The sequence below is a fragment of the Cordyceps javanica genome, chromosome 3, assembly GCF_051103115.1.
Source record: "Cordyceps javanica chromosome 3, complete sequence".
Classification (NCBI taxonomy): domain Eukaryota; kingdom Fungi; phylum Ascomycota; class Sordariomycetes; order Hypocreales; family Cordycipitaceae; genus Cordyceps; species Cordyceps javanica.
Window position 1 is genome coordinate 2,051,856 of NC_139297.1, and position 17,483 is coordinate 2,069,338.

Genomic DNA, 17,483 nt, shown 5'->3' on the forward strand with positions numbered 1-17,483 from the left:
CTACAGCTTGATCAGATCCTCCGCCCGGAGGCCCCAGTGCCAGCTCGCCAGATACATGGCGCCAACGCTGATCGTCACAGCCATTAAAAAGTTGACGTCATTGTTGTCCAATAGATCGAGACCACTCTCGACCACCCGCGATGGGAGGCCCTTGGTAGGTGACGACGGCGGGCCCTGATCCTTGGTCTGCTTGTCACCCGTCGCCGCAGGCGCTGCTGCTGTTGTTGTTGTCGTCGTGCCATGCACCAGGGCGCGGGTGCCGCCCTCGCCCTCGACAATCTTGCCCGAGCGGACGTCCCTGACGGAGCGCTGCAGCAGCGCGCCGAGCACGCTGTCCAGGAGCGTGCCCGCGAAGCCGCACGCGACCAGGAACCCCATGAATGCGCGGCGGTCCTGGATCGTCCACGGCGCGCCCCCGCCCAGCGTCGCCGCCGACGCCTCGGTGCACGCCGGCAGGAACATCACGCCCACCGTCACCATGAGCACCGACCCGAGAAGGCCCGCCCCGAGACCTAGAAGCGTCACGCCGCCGTTGGTGCCCGGCGGCACCCTCCGCAGACCCAGCGTCGTGATGAGCCGCGGCTGCGCCGACGACAGGATCCCCAGCTCCGAGCTGAACGTATCGGCCGCCACGGCCGCATAGTTGGCGATGATGCCCACAATGAGCAGATCCCCGCCGTACGAGTAGCACATGGAGCCCGACGGGTTCGTCGCGCTGGGGTCCGCGTAGGCCGCAGCCCGCTGGCGGAGCTGGCGCGCGTGAAGAATCGAAAAGATGGATGCGACGAGCGAGTTGGCAAACACTACAACTGGTCAGCATCTAGACCGATAGTTGTACGCTTTTCTGTATTTCTTTGCATTGCCCCTTTTGTAGACCAAAAATTGGCTCGTCCTACCTTGAATATGGGTTCTGGGGCCCTCGGCTCCGGACGCACCAGCTGAGCTCAGCGTGAGCTTGGCCTTGACGTCCTTTTTGATCTGTGACGACGTTAGCTCCACGTCTGCGCGCGTGACCCGGCTCGCCAATCACACACACCTTTGTGACGCGGGTTCCCGCCAGGAAAAAGGCGACCAGGAGCGCAAAGGGAAGATTCCACGGGTGGTATGCGTGCGCGGCCGCCGTCGCCGTCGCGGCCACGAGACCCATCGGCGTCAGCGACCGCCGGGCCGCCGCGAAGACGATGAGTGCTAGCGTCGCTGGAATGGCAATGACAGGCTTCATGGTGTCTGTCGTCTTATTTCCGAGCTTTGGGTATGCGGGAGCCTATGCGCCTCTATCGAGGGTTGTGCGGGGATGCTATCAAAGAGCTGCCTTGTTGTCACGTTGGCAGGTAGTGTAGCTGAGATGAAATGAAGGCTAGCGCGGTCCAAAAAATAAAGCCACTAGGTACAGGGTGTGGTAGCCGCGCCGCGCCGTACAGGGTCACTGATGTTGAACGAGCCTCCACTCTCCTGCAATATAGCACAGTTATTGATATTTTACAACTATATTAGCTCGTATAATGTCATCGGATACGCCGTCGTTTCTACTCAGTATAGCCTCTACATCAAAATGATAGAGCGGGACCCAGCTGCAAGACATTAAACAACCGCAGTCTACACGGCTGGCGCATGCAGTCCGTGGAACCCCAGCGCAATCGGAAAATCCGCCTCGGCCCTGCCCATCTCCGTCATGGTCTTTGCGTCCAGGCACAGCAGATACGACCGCCGGCCCTCCCCGTCGAGCACCACGCTCAGGACCACGCCGTCGTCCTCGTCCACCGCGCCCGGTCGCGCCACGAAGATGGCCTCGCTGGGCGTGTGGCCGTGCGGGCCGTTCCAGATGAGGGCCTCGCGCGTCCGCAGGTCCGTCTTGGCCAGGGACTCGCCGATGGCGGTGCTCAGGCCGCGGCTCGGGACGCTGTACACGTAGCGGTACGGCTTGCAGGCGTACGCCGGGTTCATGGTCGGCAGCTCGCCGACGTGCGGCGCCAAGATGGAGAGCACCTCGGGTGCGGCGGCGGCGCCCGCGGCGGTCCTCTCGCCGCCGGTCGCCTGCGGGGGGGTCGTCCCCCCGGGCAGGGCGAAGCGTCGCCGGACGAAGCGCGGCTTCATCGACTCGGCCGTCGCGCGGTCGCTCCAGAACGCGTCGGCCGCGCCGCCGCGCCGCAGGATGATGTCGTAGTACATGGCGTACAGCGTCGACGTCGTCTCGAAGTGGATGTAGTCGAGGTTGAGGTACGTCTGCGTCCTGCCTTGCTCGTCCGCGGCCGTCTCCTCGAACGCGTTGACCGAGTGGAAGAAGAAGCCGGCCGGCGTCGTGAAGCGCGCCACCACGCCCCGTCCGCGCCGCCGGTCGACGACGATCCACTGGCACGCGGCGGCCTTGTCGAACGGCTTCAGCGCGTCCATCACGTTGCCCTCCCAGAGGATCTTGGTGCCCGACCACGCCAGGTGCGACGACGGCACGCACAGGACCAGGTGGTTCTCCGTCATGAAGAAGCTATGGATGTACGCCGCGCTGATGTCCTTTTCGCGCACCGTCGCGATGACATCTGTCTTGCCCGACTTGGCGTTGACGCGGAAGAAGCGGTACGTCGCCACGCGGCCGAAATCAAGATTCACATTGTACATGTCGCCTGTCTGGTCGTCGCGCTGAGCGTGGGCCATGGACAGCGGCCCCTTCAGGTCCGGGTGAAAGCGCTGCGCCTGCGAGCCGTCGCCGACCGCCTCGAGCGTGTCCTTGTCCAGCACCTGCATGATGGCAGTGTCCGTCGTGAGCACAACGTTGCTCGTCGTGGCAGCGTGGTGGCCTGCCGGCACCGGCCTCTTCTGCTGGTCCATACCGGGCACGTTGCGTAGCACAGCAACATTGTTGTTGACCTCCTTTTCAAAGCGACTCGTCATCTTGGCGAACAATCCGATGCACGGGTCGCTGCGCTGCGCAAAGGTGATGCCCCCGCGCCAGCCCCTCTTCTTGATCTTGTCAATGTATTCCTGAGCTTGCCGCCGCGACGAATACGTCACCGTCGCCGAGCCCTCGGGTTCCGCCGCCGCCACGATGTCGAAACGGTGCGTGTGTGCGAAGCCGTCGAACCAGTGCGACACGTGGTGTGTGCCGTGCTCGGCCGTCTCGAACTCGCCCACGCCGGGCCCGGTACGGTAGAGGGCGCCTGCCGCATACGAGGGGATCGTTCCGTGGACTTGCAGCCTCAGCGGGCCACGATGCTCCGTCAGACCAACGAACTACACATCAACCCCCCCGTTGTCAGCACCAACCGACTATTGCGCATTGCCGGGGATATGACTTACACCAGCTTCATTCGGCCATTGGTTGTACTTTTTGTCAAGAAAGTTTTGCAGAACCTCTCGTTCATCTGCCTCCTCCTCGGCCGCTGTGCGCTTAACTGTTTCCGCCTCCCAGGTGATCATGTTTGCGGCTTGTATGTTTCTGTTTGCTCGTATGTCTGGGAGCGTGTGTCCGCCTGTCTATACTGCTTTCCAAGGGGGGCGCACACAGCCTTTTATGATGCCCCCCCTCGGCAGTGTCGGATTTCACTGACAAGGCCATACGCGAGCCTAGTCAAGCAGCAATCAACAGGAACAGGGCTGCCATGTTCTAACCGCCACTTCGTCTGTCGGCCTTTCAGTCATGCGTCGAAGTGGATTGCCCGAATAGTGAACGCTAACTTCGTGGAAGCTATAAATGCTATACAGCCTCTAGCCACTCTAAAGCCTGCCATGTCAGCACCATCGGTCCACAGATGCCGAACTTCCCAGAACAGTGTTGCCTGACAAGGTGTGGCATTTGTTTGTCCAGTAATATCTACTTGAAATTCCACCTGCTGACCCATTGCCAGCCTTGTCACACCAGCTAGAGCTCTAGTTCACTCTGCGTCGTATGCAAGCTCCCGACGCTAAGCAGTTACGGGGGAGGCACTTCGTAGATTTCCAGTAACTACTAGGCGATTTTGAGAAGGCAACCCGTACTTTGTCGACGACCGGCTACATCCCACATCACACTAAATGAGCACACGTCATAGACAATCAACGGGCAGACTCATACTATTACGTTCATGCATACGTACGTTCAGGCATACGCTGTTCTCGTCGTCCAATGTTCACATACCGCCGGAGCGCTTTCTCTATGGCGTGTAGTCATAATTCAATGCTATGCTAACCCCTTTACCTCATACATGCAAAAACACGCAATGCATCTCATTATATACAAGAAAAAAACTCATATCAAGAAATCCGTCTCTATTGCCCATTCCCTGCAATAAGAGTTTCCAGCTCCATCGGGCTCAGTGTACTTCGCCGTCTTGACGTCCTCTTACTTGAGATGCGAATATCCCGCTTGCGCTTTTGTACTTTGAGAGGTACATCTTCATGCTCTTGCAATTGATCTTGGGATTGACGCTTTGGGTCTGCCTTGATCGGATCAACATTTTCACTGTCGTCGGTTTGCTTTTGAAAGCTATCACCGCCTCCGCGTACACGTGTTTGGTTCTCAGTGCCAGCATCAAGGGCTTCTTCTTGTGCAACTTGATCGGAGTGTTTTTGGCCTTCGGGTGGCTTGAGAGTGGTAGACCTGCTCCTTGCAGCTAGCAGCTTTGCGCGAACTCGATCCGCATCAGCTTCGGAGGCAGCGAGCTTGGCAGCAATATTGGACATCGTTAATGGGCTCTGCTGTGAGACTGGTTCTGCAGGCCTAGGGAATGGCTTGTGTGGTGTAGGTCGGCTTGTGCCACGCTGGTCTTTCGTGGCCACAGTCTTGTTCAGTTCCATCTCGGGCAGTACGCTTGTCTTCAACTCCTGCTTCGGCTGTGGCCTGAGGTCTGATTTTTCTGGCAATAGCGTTTCGACCGATTGTCCTTCCTTGGGCTTTGCAGTGTCGGTTGGCTTCGATAGCAGTGCTTCTTCGAGCGAAGAAACTCTTGTCGCTGCGTGATAGTTGGGGTTGGCCTCGACAACTCTACTGGCAATCCGCGTAGGCCGTCGGCCAGGTTGCTCAGAACCTCGCTTTTGCACATGTAGTGAAGAGGCCGGTCGAGGCCTCTGGCTAGATGCTGGTAGTGAGCTGCTGGATGTGATCTCTGGCTGCTTTCTCCGCGTTGTCATAGTAGCTGGTACCTGCTGAGACCCCCGATTGCCTGCCGAAGATGAGTTTCGCAGAGGGCTCAGTCGTGGCGGCTCTGGCAATGGAGTTGATTCTCGAGAAACATTGTCTGCGGCAGGATCTTCAGCTTCAACCGCCTGCTCCGTGGCTTCTGTTTCTCTTTCAGGCCCATTTTCCGGATGTTGTAGCGCCTGTTGAGTGTTGCCATGATGAGTTCCCATCATCGGAGCCTTGCCGAATATTGGCCTCTCGTACGTCTCCTCTTCCAGATCGTTTGCCGCCACTTCGTCATTGTAGTTATTGGATTCGTTATCACTACAGTCGTAGATATCTTCGTCATCGTGGTGCGCTTGGTCTTCTCCATCAAATGCCTCCTCCGGAAGAGGTGCCAGAGTAGAGTCGCCAATAGCACTCGTTGTGCCCGTTAATCTCACAGATCCAAGGCGAAATCCAAGTTTGAGCTCATCCTCTCGGATTGGACTACCGCCCGCGGCCATTCTCTTCCTCCATCCATCAATGAGAAGCATGGCATCCTTCCACCTAGTCTCCATCTTAACCCATCCTTCCTTGAGACGGTTGATTTCTTCTTCGCGGACAACAACCTCTTCGATTGGAACAAACGACGGGTTGTTCAGGATGTGGCGCATATGTTCCATGATATCTTCGAGCTCCGTAGTCATCTCTTCCAAACCCCGCTGCCGATCTCTCCGAGTACCATTTGCCTCATCTCCATCCAGGCCGCTCATTTCGCGTAGTTGATCCATTGCCTGTGACACGAGTCTCAGGATAGCTTCATTCTCCTCGCTCAAGTTTTGTGACAGCTTAGCTAGAGACATTGTTGATTCGCCACGTAGGCTATACTCGTCCATCATCGTGTCGACAGTCTTGGTCAGCGAGGGTGTCTCCTCATCGATGTTGCCGGTGATTGTGATGGTTGTGATTGAAGGATTTGCGCGCGCCCCACGGGCTCGTCCCGCCTCGCCAAGCTGCTTCTTCAACGTGTCGATTTGTCTGTCTCGACGGCGCACCTCGGTCGCGCACGATGTTCGGGTCTGTGCGACCAACGCTTTGGTCCGTGACAGCTGCTCTTTGAGCCCGCGCATCGAAGATTCGGCAGACCTAAGCTGCGTCTTGGCGGCATTCTCGGCAGCCGCTGCAATCTCTAGTTTGCGCTGCGCATCTGCGCACCTTTCTTCGAGTTTCGATATATCGCTGAGGTTCTTGACATTCTCGGCGCGCAGCGAGCGCATAGTTGTGGACAGCGTTTCGCGGTGGTCGGCGTCCCGCTTCAATTTCATGATTAGAAAGCTATATAGCAAATTATACGGAGGTATGGTTCAGTATACTTACATCGCGTCGCAATATCAAGTCATTTACAATACTGATGATGCGTCCGGCAGTCACTGAGGCGTCTTCGCACTTTCCGTGGCCAGCAAAGTCAATCGTCTGGCCATCTCGCAAAAGCCCTCGCGACAGGAGCTGGTTGTTGATGTACGCCGATGCGGTCCGCAGGTTCTCTGTTTCGACCATGGCGAGGTTTGGAGGGGGTGTATATGCTCTTTTGCCTCTGCCGTAGTGCTCACATGTATCGCCAATTTCGTATTTGTCGGTATTTCAATATTCTTGCTTCTGCTGGGCTTGTTTGGTTGCTGGGTGGGGGAAAGTAAACAATGCAGATGTGCGCCCCACATTACATTGGTTCAGCGTGATCCACAGATGCGTGGGCAGATACGCGGAATTACCAGTATGAGAGACACAAAATTCTTATTGCGTTTTCTATGTACAGTTTCTGGAATATATACAGCCCTTGTTAGCGCAGTAGTCGCGCAACTGCAAGATGACGCATGATTTGTCCAGGCCAAGTACTGGGAGACAGTGTGCCACAGACCGAGTAACGCCGCATGTTACGTCTCGATATACGCAGTAGGGCATCGCTGTGGAAATAGTCAGTAAGATGCTTCTGATTGTGCACATAAAACAGCATCGTAATTAATCAACCACTTCAGACATAGTTGAGAAGATTTTGGTAACGCGGTTGTCTTCACCACACGGCAAAAGGCAGCTAACCGATTGCACTCTGATGGCCCCGCGGCGTCATCCTGGTCCAGCGTGTATATAAAAGGGGATAATAACGTACGTGGTATAACATCGATTTTCGTCATTTTCGTCACGCCTCGGGCCTGAACTTGCCACGCCTCTCCTTCATAGCGTTGACCTTATCTCTGTCTTGTTGGAACCTCTTCACCAAAGCAGCCTGGTCCTCTTTACGGCGCGCACGCAGCTGAAAGCGGTAGAAGTCCTTCATTTGAGACTTCTTCTTTGTATCCTTCTCCACCATGCGACGCTTGGCCTCTTCCGCCTCGTATTTGCTGGCGGGCGCTGTGCGGCCGCCGCGTGTGACTGTAACAAAACCATCCTCATCGGGTTCGTTGCGCAGTCTCTTAGCCAGCTCAGCGGCCTCCTTCTCCTTGCGGTTAAACGCGTCGAAGAAAGCGTGCACGGATCTTCGTGCATCTACCTTATCCACCCGCGAATCTCGCAAGTGCGATGATATCCAAGGGACACCAAGCGGTGGTACACCCTTCAATGGCTCGTCCTCCCAAGTCGGATATTTCTTCGTCTTGTTTGCTTTTGCAATGGCCCTGAGAAGTAGTTGCACGCTCTTGTCGTCTGCCAGGAGGACTACAGCAGTGCTACTGCTGCGCAGCACCCTTCTTGTCCAAATCTCTGGTAGTCGTATCGCTTGTTTTTCTTTTTCTTGCTCCTCTGTTTCTAAGTCGTCTCGTTTGCGCTTCTTTGCTATGGTATTTATTTTGGCGGCCTGAGCTGGATCGTATGAATGCGAGATACCACTTTCATCTTCAAATTTGATGCCTTCGAACCGACCTGCGCCAACGAGCTGCGCAAATAGGGCCCGAAAATGCTGTTCAGTACTGTCGGCGGGAATGTTTTTCAAAAAAAGGCTACGCGAGTCGCTTGCCGTGGCAATCTTGGGCGCATTTCGACGTATGCGGACTTCATGGATGGCAGCTTCGGGAAACGACGGACAAGGTGGCATTTCGATAGGTAGAACTACGAAATGCTCATTTCCCGAGTCTATCGGAGCCATTTCGGCGGCTATTGAGAGTGCCTCAGTATTCTCAAATGGTGGTTGCGAGGTGTTGCCGTACAGTAGTTTGACAGGATCTTGCGAAATTTAGTAACCCCAACTGCGGAAAAAAAAACGTTGACCATTTTTATCGATAAGAGCCGCCGCCGCCGATGATACCCACCTACTTACTGGGTACTGATACCGAACACAAGGAGGGCTACCCGGTACCTATGCGAGCCCTACAATTCGAAATAATAAAATATTAATGATCATCTAATTGGGTACATTCTATGTTAGGAAAGTCCGTATATAATTAATAGTCTTTTCTCAAATTAGATGAGTTAGCCGCTACTTCCGCTCACCTAGCGTCTCGCGAGTCGAGTTTGTCCCACGTTTCTTATTAAAGGCTCCGCTGCACTAATAAAATTTATTAACAAACAAGTAATAACATGAATAAAACACCTAAAGACTTTGAAGATGACAGTTCTTCATTCGGAATTCTGAGATCTTTCTTGCTGTAGGTATATTGTCTACGATATGTATCAACTCGCTTATCCCGCCGTTAACTCGGACAACCATCAAAGAAAGCTGTGCTGTTGATGGAGCCTCTCTAAACAAGGTTATAATTTACATCCCAAGATGTCACTAGATATATTCATACTATAGACAAGGCTAACTACACTTCAACAACAATTCTTCCTATACCTCGGCTGACGCAGGAGAGCATGTGGCCTTTCAGCTCTTCTGGGTCCAGCGCACTACCTCTATGGTCGACTTTACCTTGCTTGAGTGTAATTTTGCAGGTACCGCAGTTCCCTACCTCGCAACTCGACGCGACATCTGGAAATTCACGGCGTAGTGCTTCCAGCAAACTCTCATCTCCACCCACCTTGATCTTTTTGTCTTGCTTGTTTGCCACGACAGCCTCAAAAGGATCGCCAGATACATCGGCTGTAAACGCTTCGTAATGAACTTCGTCGTGCGGCAGACCATTCGCCTCTACAGCTGCTTTGGCCGCCTCCATCATTCTCGGCGGACCGCAAACGTACAGCTTGCTGTTCCATGGCAGTGTCTCGACAATCTTGGATATATCCATCCGCTCGCCTTTGGATTTGTCGTATATTGTGACTCTGTTTCGAAACGGTTCCATCCTGTCCAAGAAGGCAGCCTCTTCAGCTGTGCGGACCGCGTAGTGTAACTCGAGACTATAATTGATTTGATGCACTTTCATCATTACAGCCATAAATGCGGTAATACCGATCCCTCCAACGACGTACACATGGTTGCTAGACATCATACCATGCTTGACATCTGTGGTTATGCGGCCGACCTCAATCGTATCACCTGTCTTGACAGTTTCGTGTATGTATTTGGAGCCACCGCGGCTATTCTCATCGAGAGCGATTCCTAGTTCGAACTTGTTGCCGATCCCGACCCCCCCTTCATCTCCGGACACGATCGAGTATGTGCGAATTAAGCCATTCCCAAGCCTTAGCCGAGCATGAGCCCCAAGAAGCATCTTTGGTAAGTCATTGTCCACTTCTTCTGTATCAAGCTGGAGCGAAATGATTCGAGGTGTCTCTTGGGTGCGCTTAACGACTCTGAATTTGCGCCACACTTCTTCAGTCTTGGGTTCCGCCTTGCGAAGTGCCTTGGCCACGCGATTCTTGAACATGCCGCGACTCTCATCCCCCAGAGCTTCGATGGCAGCCAGCTTCTGGTTCATCTCGTGATTATTGGTGTCGCGATGCAAATATTCTTGTACCCTTTCAATCGTCCAGTCGGGCCACTTGCGCTCAACAAGGAGTACTTCATCGCCGACAGACACTGTGCCCTCACGTACGACTCTGTAGTACCATCCGGTGCGGCTCGTCTTGTATGTCGTCGGGGCAAAGTTCTTGAGCGAAAAGCGATGATTCAGTTTATAGCAGGGCTGTCGCGGCAGTGAGACCTGAAGCTGTAGGCTGTCGCCAAATTGAATAATGTCGCCAATACAGACGTTGCGTTCGTTCATGTGCGCTGTAACAAAATTCTCGCCGAAGCCGCCCGGTACAAACCTGTCGGCACGCTCAGGATAGGATTGTCTCCAGTCTGAGTAATGAGTAGAGCAGTCTGTCGTGATTGTGTGAGCCGCGAACAATGCAGTACAGCATGGCGACGGGTCAAGACTTACAACCCAAGATAGCCTTGTCCGGGCCGCCGTGAAAGGTCAAGTCATGCCAGTCACCCTCAATACCAAGTTTCCCGACTTTCACAGAGTGAGAGTGAGGTTGCTTGTCAATCCCGGACATGGCGTTAATCCCGGGCAGCTTCTTTTTGCCAGAGGAGCGAATCTCCAGGAGCTTGTCTGTTCGAAAGGGCGCTGCCCAATCTACATTGGGGTTCAGCATGTTGAACGATGACCTTTGAACAAGGAAACAATCTCAAGTGAGCAGCTAATTGCCACTTGTCCGAAATGTGTGTGAGAGATGATTGCCCTAGGATTGAATCGGCTGCCTTACACGGCCACCAGCTGGCCCATAGGAGGTGTGTATTTATAAATGCGAGTCCGCACAGTGCGGCTGATTTTAGTACAGGCAACGCTGGTATCATTCACACTGTCTGTACTCACGGAAGATCACACCAACTCCCAGGACTGTGACCAAGCCCGCTAGTAGTGGGACACAGTTAGCTACAGAGAAAGCTAAGCTAGGCATATTGGCATGTCATATTGTAAAATAAGTCAGGCAAGTGGCGGGTCAATTCCCATTTGAGATCAGGCTCCGTCCCCCCTCCGTTGCCCCGAGTGTGTGTCTCTACCGCGTCACCAAAGCTGGCGACGTTGTACGAACTATGTGTCTCTTTTGTAATGTACTGCATATTATCCTACTAAAGCCTAAATCTTGATTTGCGCCAGTTACCTTTCCATCTATTAAGATCAACCCTTGGCAGTCGTGACCTCCCCAGACAGGAATCCGCTTACACCCGGTCAGACGTGAAATGCAATGAAGCCCATTTTACGACACGCATGATCTCCACTTCACGCCAGCTGAACATAGTTTCCTAATTGACAATTAGCTCATTGTTCGACTCATCAAAGTTTGGCTCCCACATACCAGGAAATTGGCCCTGTTTGCCGCGCAGCTTGCCCGTCCACCACTCATTCTCATTCGCTGTTCTTGATACAATCTCAATTACATCGCCGGCTGAGAAGCTGAGATCGCCATCTGCCTGAGCAGCGAAGTCGTATAGCGCTGTGACTGTTTCGGCCTGCTTCGCGCCCGCTAGGTGGCTAGGCTTCGGCTTTGGTGGTGGTGGCTTCGACTTGGCCGCAGCAACCATGGCCATGCTGGAATTCCCTGCGCTATATGGAGGCGGGGCGGATGACTTCACAGACGCTGTGGAAGTTGGCCGCTGATAACCACCGAGCTTCGGGCTGGGCTTTGAGGCTGGGCTGGAAGCATCGTTGCCGTATGTTAGGAGAGCTGGCTGCTTGCCTCCTTCTAAGGCCGGTCTGGGCTGGTACTTGGGCGGGCGTCGCTGACCAGTCGTTTTGAATCGAACAATTGAAAGTGCCTCCACTTGCTCTTGAATATCTCCACGCTTCTCATGGAAGGCCTCTTCAATATCCCTAGTCAAGTCAAAGTATCCAATATCGCATCGTTGCATTCGCTCGTGGAGGGTGTAGAAAATGTTGAGCTGCATGTAGTAGAACGACTGGAAGAGTGGTTGGATGAATTCGGCTTCTAGGTGGAACAGTTTAGGCAGCTCGTCCTTCAATAGCGAGTTGAAGTACTCAAAGTCTTGAGTAGCTTGCTCGACATCACCCTCAGCCTTCCACATGGCCTTTTCGTCCTTTGCTGAACGCTCCTTCTTGTCTTGTAGCTTCTTGAGGGTCGCGCGGTGACGATCGTAGTCCAGTTGCTTATGATCGCGTTTCTGGGCCGTCTTTCGGATGACTTTGATGATGTCTAAGAGCTCAGTAGCTGGTCTGATAACCCTGGTCTCGATCATGTCCAGCTCTGGCGCGAGCGTTTCTTGCAGCTCTTTCACGATGGACTCGTACTCCTCGCAGGCCTCGATGCCTTCAGGGTTTCCCTCGATCTTCATTGAAGTTGGATCAGACATGCGACCGGAGATGGGCTTGTATATTTCCGTCATGGCCTTACTGAATCCAATTTGGTGATTCAGCATACCATTGATGGCGTTGAAATACTTCTGCGATTCCATGTGCAGCTTCTTAGTCTCTGTTTCGAGTTCTTGGAATCGGCGCTCTGCATCCATATAAACTGCATCCTTCGTGTGTTCGCCAATGTTAAATTTGGCCTTGAATTGTTGTGGTGCCTGCGGTGTGGTGCATTAGCTAGTGACCGCGATGCCGTCGAAAACTGCGCGTGGAGGGGCTTTTCGTTGCGTCACAGGAGGGGTTGCTTACCCGGACCATGCTTTTGGAAAAGCCTTTGAAACTCATTGCGACGGTTTGCCTAGGCCAGGACTTTCAAGGCAATCTGCTTTAACTAGTAGAAGCGTAGTCACAGGCGACGATGCTGCCGCAAGAGGTTGTAGTGAGAGTGAAAGGCTGGTATCGCGGAGTAGAGAGCGGCGAAAGCAGGTTTACTCGTTGCAGCCGGGTGAGCTGGATCAGTGACGAAGGTGCCGTGGCTGTGCTGAGCTGTGTGGCGCACTGGCGGCTCAGATGTACAGTAGTAGGGCGGCGAAGCACAAGTAGGTAAGTACTACAGGGCTGAGTCCGGCAAGCTGGTGCCTTGTACCCATCGTGGTACTCTCGAAAAACTGGACTCTATGATGCCCTGGGGGGTACCGTCGCCAATTTGAAATTCAGACACCATATTCACTCCTGAACCGCTCCCAGCGCTGCACATCAACACTCATCCATGTACATAGTCAGAGTACTGCGCCGAATCGGTCTGGAGGTTTGTCCGGGCGGGCCAATCAGCAGAAACGTATTGTGGCCCACTTACCCCCGAACCCGAGCCGAAGCTGACCTAACAATTTCTCGAGATTTGCCATCCCCAATAAAATGTTGTGTGCCAGCTAGCTCCGCTCCTTCATCCTTGCCACGAACATTCATCAGTTAATCGCCACATCAAAATGGCGAGCATTTCATCGTCTGCGATGCGCTCAGCGGCCCGCTTGGGTCGTAGCACAGCACTTGGAACATCCCTCAACAGTGCTCGTGCGGCCACGGCTCTCGGCGGCGCCAGGATGCGAACATATGTTACCGGGTCAAAGCCCAACAACGCTCAGGTTGAGACAGCCATCAAGCTGGACAAGAAGGACTTTGCAGGCATTCCTCCTTCGATGATGCAAAATGGCAGCGAGATGAAGATTAGCCCCATGGCCGGTACGTGTCAACTCGCGCGCAGAATCCCCTCAGCCAGCCAAGACGCTAACGTGAGTTTGCAGAGGTCTTGAAGGACGCTGCCGTCATGGAGGAAGGCCAAAGGCCAATCTATCTCGATATGCAAGCGACGACCCCCGTCGATCCAAGGGTTCTTGATGCCATGATTCCGTATTACGTCGGCGTCTACGGCAACCCGCACTCCCGGACGCACGCCTATGGCTGGGAAAGTGAAAAGGCTGTTGAGGAGGCCCGTGAGCATATTGCCAGCCTCATCGGCGCTGACCCCAAGGAGATTATCTTCACCAGCGGTGCGACGGAGAGTAATAATATGAGTATCAAAGGTGTCGCGCGCTTCTTCGGACGCTCCGGCAAGAAGAGACATATCATTACTACACAGACAGAGCACAAGTGCGTGCTTGATAGCTGCAGACATCTCCAGGATGAGGGCTTTGAGATCACATACCTGCCAGTCCAGAACAACGGTCTGATCAGTATGGACGAGCTCAAGGCAGCCATTCGTCCGGAGACTGCGCTCGTCAGTATCATGGCCGTCAACAATGAGATTGGTGTCATCCAGCCCATTGACCAGATTGGCAAACTGTGCCGCTCAAACAAGATCTTCTTCCACACCGACGCCGCTCAAGCTGTTGGCAAGATTCCTCTCGATGTCAATGCCATGAATATTGACCTGATGTCGATCTCCTCACATAAGATTTATGGTCCTAAGGGTATTGGCGCCTGTTACGTCCGTCGCCGTCCTCGTGTCCGACTAGACCCCCTCATCACTGGTGGTGGTCAAGAGCGAGGTCTTCGCAGCGGCACACTGGCACCCCCTCTGGTTGCTGGCTTCGGCGAGGCTTGTCGCATCGCTAAGGAAGAAATGGAGGTACGTGTCATCATTTCCTACAATTATGCTTGACTTTCGGGATGAGTTGCTCTACATGCATGGCTTTCTGAATGGCCCGTGACAAGGCCATTCCGTGTTGATTGAAGCGTTTGTCTGATTTTTTTTTCATACTCTTGCCATGTTATTCGGTGGATCGTTCTCCGTAGCGCACCTGCTAACTCAGACAACAGTACGACTCGAAGCGTATCAAGGCCATGTCCGATCGCTTACTGAAGGGACTTCTCGCCATGGAACATACGACACAAAATGGCGACCCCAATGCCTTCTACCCCGGTTGCGTCAACGTCTCATTCGCTTACGTTGAGGGTGAATCGTTGCTAATGGCGCTCAAGGACATTGCCCTGTCCTCGGGCAGTGCGTGCACTTCCGCTTCATTGGAACCCAGCTATGTTCTTCGTGCTCTCGGAAACAGCGATGAGAGCGCTCATAGCAGTATCCGCTTCGGTATCGGCCGCTTCACTACTGAGGCCGAGATCGACTACGTGCTCAAGGCGGTTGAGGAGCGCGTCACTTTCCTGCGCGAGTTGAGCCCGCTGTGGGAGCTGGTCCAAGAGGGTATTGATCTGAACACTATTCAATGGAGCCAGCATTAAGAGGAGTGAATTCGAACGGGGACATGGGTGGCGTACGACACATTTAGGTTGCCACGAACATGGCAAATACACGGCTGGAATTCGTGTGTGTAAAGCATTGTACAATAACGATACCTCTTGTAATCAACTTTCAGGAAGGCATGAAGCCACGATTTTTTTTTCGTTTGTCCACGCCATGTGTACTGACAGAGTGTGTCGAGGTGATTCTGGTGGCCACATAGGCCGGTTTGAACGCGCTGCGGCGTGTTGGATAATAAGGAGAAATCAGCAATGCCTGGATTTAAGCAGGTTGCCCGTTACGGATCCGAGATGCGGTGCCCCGCACTACATGCCTCGGCACTGGTAGATCACCGCCGTGGGACTTATCGCCCGTAGCTGATCTCAACGGCGCGAATTGGCTCCAAACCGGTAGTGGTTCTAATGAAACTTTAAAATACCTCAGAGAATGCACAAACAGAGGGACCGCCGGAGAGGGGCCGAATATATCTCGAAGTTGGCTGTCGTGCTCCCAACTCCGAAACTTACTGGCTTCTTCTTACACACCCCCCGCGTCTTTTGCCATGGCAGCAGCAGCTTCTTCTCAATTCCCTTGTTACGCCGATCAGCAGGCTTGGAAGGACATTCAAAAATTTCTTCCTGCAAGCCTTCACTTCACACCTGAGCACTCACCTGTCGAGGAGTTTTGGTCCCATCGCGGTCACGACATCCACCTCGACCGGTGGCGCAACCCGTCTGCCAAGGTGCGCGTCGTGCTGCACCACGGCGTCGGCACCAACGGCCGCCAAATGTCCATGATCCTGGGCGTGCCCCTGCACGCCGCCGGCTACGAGCTGGTGGCCGTGGACATGCCCGGATACGGCTGCACGCGCGTGTCCGCCCGGAGCAGGCCCTACCCGTACGACGAGTGGGTGCAGATTGCGAGCGACTTTGTCGACCACGAGCTCGCGAGCGATCCGCGCCCGGTCGTGCTGTACGGCCTCTCCGCGGGCGGCATGCTCACGTACCACGCGGCGGCGCGGAACAAAAAGGTGGCGGGCATCGTCGGCATGACGTTTCTCGACCAGCGCATCCAGCAGGTGGCCGACGAGACGGCGCTCAACGTGGTCATGTCGCGGGCCGGCCTCCCGCTCGCCAAGCTGGCCAACGCCGCGGGGCTTCGGTCGCTGAAGCTGCCAATGGCCTGGGCGAGCAAGATGCACACGCTCGTCAACGACCCCGAGGCGCTCAAGGTGTTTCTCAAGGACAAGTCATCGGCCGGGTCGTCCGCGTCGATGCGGTTTCTCGCCACCTATGCGGGCTACAAGCCGGCGCTCGAGTACGAAGAGTTTGATGTCTGTCCCATTCTACTGACCCAGCCAGCCGAGGATAGGTGGACGCCGCTTCACCTCAGTACACTGGTCCTTGACAAGATCAGCAAGGTCCCAGTCAAGATTGTCGAGCTGGAGGGCGCAGGGCACTATCCGCTCGAGGATAAGGGCCTGCAGCAGTTAGCGGATGCAATTCTAGAGTTTTTGGGCTCTTTGGCTCAGTGATGGCAGATCAATTTCTCTCGTCTCGCGCTCAGTTCTGGTATTTTGTATTGTTTGCTGTTACCGCCATACCCACAAGGTACGGCTATCGCCGCCTTTCTTCGTTCTAATTCATACATACATGCCCATGCAGCATATGCTAAATTATGAATATCGATACCTCAACAGTGAAATATGCATTATAGCAGCCGGGCGGCCCGTCACTTATATTGACCATTAGGTGTTTGCAACATGTCACCTGCAGAAAGCTCAATAAACGGCAAAATAGTAATGAGATGCCAGTTCAAGATTCAGTACGGAGTACGGAAACGACATTTCGTAATTTTGATCCATCATCTGATCGACAGTAATGACAGTGCCCGCTTCTCCGTTCCGCATCCAGTGGTAACCGGTTTGTCAAAACTCATCGCAAACACATGCCAATGCACCAGCCACATGGTGGTGGAGAGGAGCTAATTCGACGCGTGGTCCCTGAAGTCAACGGGCAGAACGGATAACATCTTTGAGAATTCCTTGGTTTGAGGTGCATCAGCGGCGTTGTACCTGTTTCTGGACGGGCCAGCCAAAGCCAAGTGAGCCCCACCAACGACACTTGAGTGTGGCACCAGCCTGCCTTGAACAGCATCTATGACATCACAACTACGGGTATTGCGCCACATCAAGTTTGAGCTGTCTGCGTTATTCGATGGGAAGCTACGGATGGAAACGGCAAAGTTTTGGGAAGGCTCCCTACACAAGTCAGATGAGGGTTTCACGAGCTAATAAAAAAAACCGTCAGGGAAAGAGGGGTATCGTGAAGCTGGGTCGAGCATGAGCAGAGTATAAAGCGGTCCCCCCTCCCTCCTCTGACACGTTTATTCTCTCCCCTTTGACATCAACCAAAATCTTTAGCTTCACTGCTCTTGTATCTCCAAAAAGACA

At 54.0% G+C, this 17,483-nt stretch overlaps 8 protein-coding genes across 8 annotated transcripts; 2 read left to right on the plus strand and 6 right to left on the minus strand.

Moving 5' to 3' along the window:
* V2A60_004826 (integral membrane protein DUF92-domain-containing protein) lies at positions 1-1,222 on the minus strand (the record flags this gene model as incomplete). Its single annotated transcript, XM_083256140.1, has 3 exons — positions 1-803; positions 897-978; positions 1,037-1,222. 3 exons carry the CDS (start codon positions 1,220-1,222, stop codon positions 1-3), a joined length of 1,071 nt encoding a protein of 356 aa, XP_083112266.1.
* A 374-nt stretch (positions 1,223-1,596) lies between these two features.
* V2A60_004827 (carotenoid oxygenase family protein) lies at positions 1,597-3,411 on the minus strand (the record flags this gene model as incomplete). The annotated part of the gene is made up of 2 exons (XM_083256141.1): positions 1,597-3,225; positions 3,292-3,411. The coding sequence occupies 2 exons, from the start codon at positions 3,409-3,411 to the stop codon at positions 1,597-1,599; spliced, it is 1,749 nt and encodes a 582-aa protein (XP_083112267.1).
* Positions 3,412-4,239: 828 nt separating this feature from the next.
* V2A60_004828 (ADIP-domain containing protein) lies at positions 4,240-6,628 on the minus strand (the record flags this gene model as incomplete). The annotated part of the gene is made up of 2 exons (XM_083256142.1): positions 4,240-6,384; positions 6,449-6,628. The coding sequence occupies 2 exons, from the start codon at positions 6,626-6,628 to the stop codon at positions 4,240-4,242; spliced, it is 2,325 nt and encodes a 774-aa protein (XP_083112268.1).
* A 637-nt stretch (positions 6,629-7,265) lies between these two features.
* Positions 7,266-8,156, minus strand: V2A60_004829 (ribosomal RNA-processing protein 7-domain-containing protein; the record flags this gene model as incomplete). The annotated part of the gene is made up of 1 exon (XM_083256143.1): positions 7,266-8,156. The coding sequence occupies one exon, from the start codon at positions 8,154-8,156 to the stop codon at positions 7,266-7,268; it is 891 nt and encodes a 296-aa protein (XP_083112269.1).
* Positions 8,157-8,865: 709 nt separating this feature from the next.
* V2A60_004830 (uncharacterized protein) lies at positions 8,866-10,579 on the minus strand (the record flags this gene model as incomplete). Its single annotated transcript, XM_083256144.1, has 2 exons — positions 8,866-10,301; positions 10,363-10,579. 2 exons carry the CDS (start codon positions 10,577-10,579, stop codon positions 8,866-8,868), a joined length of 1,653 nt encoding a protein of 550 aa, XP_083112270.1.
* Positions 10,580-11,208: 629 nt separating this feature from the next.
* On the minus strand, positions 11,209-12,639 carry V2A60_004831 (amphiphysin; the record flags this gene model as incomplete). The annotated part of the gene is made up of 3 exons (XM_083256145.1): positions 11,209-11,231; positions 11,285-12,512; positions 12,604-12,639. 3 exons carry the CDS (start codon positions 12,637-12,639, stop codon positions 11,209-11,211), a joined length of 1,287 nt encoding a protein of 428 aa, XP_083112271.1.
* Positions 12,640-13,280: 641 nt separating this feature from the next.
* Positions 13,281-15,033, plus strand: V2A60_004832 (cysteine desulfurase; the record flags this gene model as incomplete). Its single annotated transcript, XM_083256146.1, has 3 exons — positions 13,281-13,533; positions 13,596-14,419; positions 14,611-15,033. 3 exons carry the CDS (start codon positions 13,281-13,283, stop codon positions 15,031-15,033), a joined length of 1,500 nt encoding a protein of 499 aa, XP_083112272.1.
* A 560-nt stretch (positions 15,034-15,593) lies between these two features.
* Positions 15,594-16,565, plus strand: V2A60_004833 (Alpha/Beta hydrolase protein; the record flags this gene model as incomplete). The annotated part of the gene is made up of 1 exon (XM_083256147.1): positions 15,594-16,565. One exon carries the CDS (start codon positions 15,594-15,596, stop codon positions 16,563-16,565), a length of 972 nt encoding a protein of 323 aa, XP_083112273.1.
* Positions 16,566-17,483: the final 918 nt, after the last annotated feature.